The 6,540-nt window shown below is 51.7% G+C and overlaps 1 protein-coding gene across 1 annotated transcript; it reads left to right on the top strand.

Annotated features, from left to right (window-relative positions):
* Positions 1-3,091: 3,091 nt before the first annotated feature.
* Positions 3,092-5,324, top strand: CRYAA (crystallin alpha A; the record flags this gene model as incomplete). The annotated part of the gene is made up of 3 exons (XM_082784559.1): positions 3,092-3,280; positions 4,235-4,357; positions 5,115-5,324. The coding sequence occupies 3 exons, from the start codon at positions 3,092-3,094 to the stop codon at positions 5,322-5,324; spliced, it is 522 nt and encodes a 173-aa protein (XP_082640685.1).
* Between the last annotated feature and the right edge of the window lie 1,216 nt (positions 5,325-6,540).

The raw sequence follows: 6,540 nt of genomic DNA, 5'->3' as shown, positions 1-6,540 counted from the left end.
CTGCTGCTAACCAGTTTACATCTAAGTGCAGAGGGCCATCCAAGTGAGCACAGTCCCACCTTTTCAGGTTGACCGGTCTTTTTGATAGAAAAAGCATCAGAACTCGTTCTCATCTTCCACAAAAGTTCTGTGAAGAGCTCCACGCTCTGCAGGTCAGCAGAGACCACTTGACTTGAGAGGGCATGCAGATCAGAGCAGGGAGATTGCCTTTCTCGGCTCTCCTGGGGCCCCAACACATCAGTACAAAACCAGTGCTCGAGATGGTATTAGCACTTCAGAACCACATACAAACCCTCCACGGTTACCCCTGACCGCTCACTTAAATACTTGCTTTTCTCTTCATGCACAGGGCTTGCCGTGGAGGCTGGAAGCAGCCCTGGTCTCACCCAGAAATCGGCAGCTGAGGGTCAGTCATGCGGCCGAACAAATGGTAGCTGGCAAAAAGCGAGGGCTGTTCTTCGTCGCTGGAGCCTGCTTTACTCAGAAACCCAACCTGGGATTTCTGCAGCTTGTCCTGGGCAACAACCTGGCCTTTAGGAGTGTCTTATGTGCTGGCAGTTATTCCTAATAGCTTACGAAGGGTTTCTTTTAAAGAGAAGGTAGACAGTAGATCCCGCTGGCAGGCCTTTTGAGCTGGACTCACCTTACAAATTTGCAGTGAGGCTCTGGGAAAGCCTGCCTTTGACATACAGCTTTTGGTGTGCATTTGAATACGTGCAGCAGTTTGTTCATCTTACAGGAATGCCAGCAAGTATCACTGCTTTTGTTCAGTCGGTGACAGTGGTGCACAAAGGCTGTGCATCCCGTGAGAGGGCTGGGCCCCTGAAATAGCACAAAATGGTTGCTGTCTCCTCTCATACCGAACTCTTTATTTAATCTGGTGCCAAAAAAATTCATAACTGCCCTCTCCCTTGGTATTCCCAGATGTAGTTTCCTTCTGAGAGGAGGCACAAGTCACAGTGGATGGGATTCATCTTACCAGCTCTTCTTGTCCAGGAGGTTGGAATTAGGATTACCTTCTTAGCTGGGATGTAGGCAATGCTGAAAGATTTCACCTTTCCTAGCCATCCACATTGTGATGGGAGCCATCTGAAGGCATCTGTCTCTCTCCACTGATGGACAGGGAGCCTAGACAACTCACCGAGACCAGACACCTAAGGTTTAGACCACTGAAAGTTAGATGCAGGGAGGCTCAGGAGACTGCTCGTTGCCCAGAGGCAGACACTTGGAAGTCTGTCTCAGAAGAAAAACTGCTGTGAATGACATTTATGTTTCAGTGAAATATTTTGCCCATAAAAGACAAAAATGCCCGTAAAAGACAAAATGGATATGATTAATTCTAGAAAAAAATCCATGAAAATATATGTCCGGAAGAAACTAAAGCCATAAAGCCATAAATACTTCTCAAATATTTAAAGGCATCATGATATACTGCATTTGAGATGAAATTTAGGTGAAGAGGTATTTTGCATTTTCCTCTCGGCAGCCCATGCCCACCATCCCACTTAGCACACACGTGCGCGGATCGTGGTTTGTCTTGCTCCTGGTGTAGCCCCTGGTTTGGGAAGCATGGAGTGGATGTTCCCAACACGCTGCAGGGATGTTCCCAACACACTGCCTTCATTTTGCATGTATCAGCTCACTGCTACCCTCTGGTTATCTGCAGGCTACCAGGCCCCTGGTACTGGCTGGCTGAGGAGAGACTTTCTTCTGCCCTAGGGCAAAGGCCCAAACCTCAGAGCGCTCTTGAAAAGAAAAGCTTTGAAGATTTTTATGGCTTTTGTTTGCTTTCCGTCCATTTTCTCAAGCAAAATGACTGATCTGGGACAATGGGACTGAAAAGGGGTTAGGTCTGTCTGTCACACTTTTTCTCTCCGTGTTTTGAGGAGAGACTGGTGTTGTTTTGGCACCTGGTTTTAGAAAAACCCTCATGCCTGAGAGCCAAGGCACAACCACATGACCTTTCCTTGCTGGAAATAGGTGAGGTTGAATGTAAGCTTTTGTCTGACTTCTTAGCAGTCTCTGCTGCCTGGCTGCATGTTTTTCCACTCCACTTTTTGCTTTCCATTAAGGAAAGCCTCTGTAATGGGTGCATTGCCCGCTTTTCAATGCCTGCCTCCATGGGGATGGATCAAGGCCAAGGACTTCCCAAGACGACGAGGCACCTGGATGGCAGGCCGTGCTCAGCTAAATATTACTTTGCCTCAGCCCCTGCTTGAATTTAGCTCCTCTGGCCTGGAGGAGTCGGGTCAGAAAGGCATTTTGGAGGTGCCCTTTCCTTTTCTCTTGCCCTCTGGAGACTGCAGAAGGTGCTGAGGTGGGCAGGACTCCCAGTGTAGATGCCTCCTCTGTCCATAAGGCCTATGGGACGCAGTCCTTCAACAAGTGGCTCTGGGGGTCTGGCTGTCACTCGTGCTGAGCCTTGTCAGGGAGCAAATCCTCTCTGAGCCCACACCGTCTGTGTGCCTGTCAGGGCCTGTGCCACGACACCTGGGGGTACGTGAGCCCGCCACAGAGGTGCAGGGACACCATACAGCACATTGCACAAGGGTTTCCCTTCCTCCAACCCGAGTCGAACCATTTCTCTCTCAGAAGAAAACTATTATTTCATTTATTTTTAACAGACTTCGTGTCTCTGTTTCAAGGAGCGGCAGGAACAGAAGCAAATGAAGGAGAAGCCAAGGGCCGGTGGCAAGGACCCACAGAAGGAGCCTTCCTCCCCAGACGTCCCTAGGAAGCTCTGTGGTGTGTCCCCTCCATCCAGCTCCTGCGGAGGACGTGCCATGCCCCTGGGCAGGGACCGCCCCGTGCATCACAGCCTGGCAGCGTCCCTCCCGGAGATCTGGCGCTGGTTCCCACCAGACTGTCATCCCCAGGTCAGTCTCCGCATTTCTGCTGACCACGTTGCCTTTGTCGTGAGATCATGTCTTTCCAGAGAAATCCCACTAATGCCTTCATTCTGCGAGACCGGTATATATAGGGGCAGCCTTCCCCGGGCTGCACTGTGCAGGCCAGCAAAGGCATCGCTGTCCTCCGAGTGGTTGCACGGCCCCCTTGCCCTCCCTTGGAACAAGACGTAGCAGCAGCAAGCATGGACATTACCATCCAGCACCCCTGGTTCAAGCGCGCTCTGGGACCCCTGATTCCCAGCCGTTTGTTCGACCAGTTTTTCGGAGAGGGTCTCCTGGAGTATGACCTCCTGCCTTTGTTCTCCTCCACTATCAGCCCCTACTACCGGCAGTCCCTCTTCCGCAGCGTGCTGGAGTCGGGCATTTCAGAGGTAAGGGTCCTCGCCCTCCCCTCCTTTGCCTTCCTCCCCTTCCCCGTGCCTCCGCCTGCTCCTCTCCACTCGCTGCTTTCCCGAGCAGGGCAGAGGCTGCAGCCCCTGCTGGGGTGCGAGGAGGACCTCCAGCCTGCCGCCAGACCCATCTGCCTGCCCCTTCTGCTGCCTGGGCAAACCCTAGCTCGGGAGAAGGTTTCCTTTTGAGCAGCAGAAAGTCGTTTCATGACACGTACCAGGCTGCCCGTGTTGTCCTCACAGCCATCATCTGTGTGGTGAGGGAGGAACCGAGCTTCTGCCGGAATAAATGCCCGTGAGCTCGGCTCAGCCTTGGAGAGGACACGGGCAAGCACAAGCAGGAGCTTCTCCAGCCCCCTCCTCCGCCTCGGCAGCTCTGTGTTTTCTGCCAAGCCATACTGGAGGACTGAGGAGCATTTCCCCAAGGGAAGCTCGTGAGGAACATGTAGCTGTGGAGCTGTAGCCCAAAGCTTGGGGACCGGGGATTTCTCTAGCCTGCTCTCACTGGTTTGCTGCCAGAATCTAGCTACAGAGCTGAAACCACAAAGACACTGTAAATTGCTGAAAGGACAAAACACATACTGTCACAGAACATTAATTTTGATCCCGTCTTGCTGCTGGCCACAAATGCCTGGTGCATCTGGCAGATTTCAGAGTGCAGTCAAAGGGTTGTCTGGCAAAAGAACTGCAGCAAGAAGGGATGCACCTGCCCAGGGCAATAGAAATGTTATTGCAAGGACCCTCAGCATCCCTGGGGCTCTCTTACTGCGATGGGGAGGAAGACTTTTGCTGAGGCCAGCAGGCTGTGAATCAGCCTGGCCTGTAGCTGCAGGAGGGAGAACCGTGATGCCAAATGCTGCTGCCCCTCGGTCTTTGATGCTAACACTGCCTCTGTATGCAAATTTGGGTCTTACTTCCTAACAATGTTCATTTCAGGTGAGGTCTGACCGGGACAAGTTTACGATCATGCTGGATGTAAAACACTTCTCTCCTGAAGATCTGAGCGTGAAGATTATCGATGACTTTGTGGAAATCCATGGCAAGCACAGTGAAAGACAGGTAGGTGGAAGTAACTGTGGCGGTGAAGAAAACAGGGAATTGAGCTCTGTTTTCTTTCTTTCCATCATCCCCAAATGGAAGGAAAAAAAAAAAAAACAGAAAGAGTTACTTGGCAATAGTCATTATTGACATGTCCAGCTGTTATAGAGCCCAAACCTGGTATCTGGCAATAATGAGCTAATCCAGTTCTCCTGTGTTTGTTTTTGACCATCATCTTCCATAACCATCAGATGACAATGTGCATTGTTCACTAATAACACCGGACCGAAAAAATGAGCATTACCCAGCGCTGCCACAGCATGGCTGAGCTTTCATAAGCCAGAATCATTAGTGAAAAGAGAGTTTTCATACGCTGATCTGGAAGAGAAAAGCAAAACCAAACCAAACAAAAGGAAAAACAACCAGGAGCCTCAGGCTTGGAAACTTTTAACACATATGTCATGGAAATAACGGTGGGGGTTGAAAAGTGAATTATACCAGTGGGGGGTTAATTCTTCTCATGCACTTTGTGGCCAGACAAAGCTCTAGCCTGGAAGCAGCATGTATTTTTCAATATAGTTTTTTATTTACTTATTTATTGGTGACGCTGTTAGTACAGAGAAAGAGCTTGGCCATTTCCATGGCTGAATTACAAACCTGCAAGACAGAATAAAAGGCAAAGGCTCAATGCGGACCCACCTCTGATGGAGCAGCGGGATTGGGTGGGCACCGGGGGGTTTCTAACAGGGCTTTCTCCTCTCCCCCCACCGCCTCCCAGGATGACCACGGCTACATCTCCCGTGAGTTTCACCGCCGGTACCGCCTGCCCGCCAACGTGGACCAGTCTGCCATCACCTGCTCCCTCTCCGGCGACGGCATGCTGACCTTCTCAGGCCCCAAGGTCCCCTCCAACATGGACCCCACCCACAGCGAGAGGCCCATCCCCGTGTCCCGGGAGGAGAAGCCCACCTCCGCGCCTTCCTCCTAAGCCCGCCGGCCGCTGCGGCACACAGGCTGCCACCAGCCGCAGGTCTCGCTCCCGGAGCCATCGCGTAGATATCAGTGAATGCCTAGAGGGGTTTGTTTGGGTCTTTTATTTCTTTTATTCCCCCCCACCCGCCCCTTTTTTTGTTTATTTTCTCCTTCCCCTGGGTGGAACGGGGGGCTGGGGGAGTGGCTGGTGGGCTTTGAATCTTAAGCCCGTGAGCCATGCCGTCGGGATGGCACGGGCTGCGAGTGCTGCCACGCCGCTGTGCTTGCTGGAAGGGTCTTGGTGCCGTGCCGTGGTCCACAACCACCGCCAGGTAGGAGGGAGGGCACGAGTAACGCTGGCTCCTGCTGCACCAATGCTTGTGGTGGGGCTTGGAGCAGGGGGAAGGCCCCAGAGACTTGCTTATCCCACAGGGCTAAACTGGCTGCTCCTAAAAATGCAACTCGGCCAAGCCAAGCCCCTCTCCCGGGACGCTGTGCATGCATGATAAATGTACCACAGGTTTCTCACAGCCGCAGGACGAATAGCAGCGTGTTGCGTTCGGGGATCGCAGCACATATTTTTATTTCAGCGAAGTGTTCAAGTGTGTCTGTGCACACCGCCAGCCTGTCACTTCCCTTAGGGACATCTGGCACTGGGGCACGCATGCCTTTCCAACATCTTAATAGGCTCTCTGGGGAGAGAGGGGGCTCAGCACTCTGCAGAGGCTTCAAATCCTACCGAGCTCATCCCAGCCCGCGTGTCTCACCCCCTTGCTCTTGCCCTCGCTGTACTTCTAGTGTAGCTCCACCTGATCCACTGGTATCTGGCACTCAGCCTGAGAATTCGGTCACTGGCAGTCAATAAAGAGATATAGGAAACATGCAATTGGCTCTGGGGGTTTGATTTGTTCTTTTCCGAGGCTTTTTTTTTAAAAAAAAAAAAAAAAAAAAAGAATTTAATTTTCTTGCCATTTCTTAAGCTCGCTGCATGAGTGAAGAAGGCAATGCAGACCTCGTATGTGTGACACAATGTGGAGGGTGTCATCTGATGTGGATGACTGAGACTGATTGATGGTTGGATGCAGGTACTGACACAAATGTCGGTATTAATTACTCTGTGTGGGTCCAAACAAGGAAGCCGTGGCTTCCCAGCCTACATCGAGGCTCAGCACTGAAGGTCTCAGCACTCATGCTTGACCCAAACAGCATTCCAAGCAGATGGACATCAGGGA

This window comes from Aythya marila (genome assembly GCF_965140915.1).
Source record: "Aythya marila genome assembly, chromosome: 1".
Taxonomy (NCBI): Eukaryota; Metazoa; Chordata; class Aves; order Anseriformes; family Anatidae; genus Aythya; species Aythya marila.
This window is presented reverse-complemented; position numbering and strand designations above follow the sequence as displayed.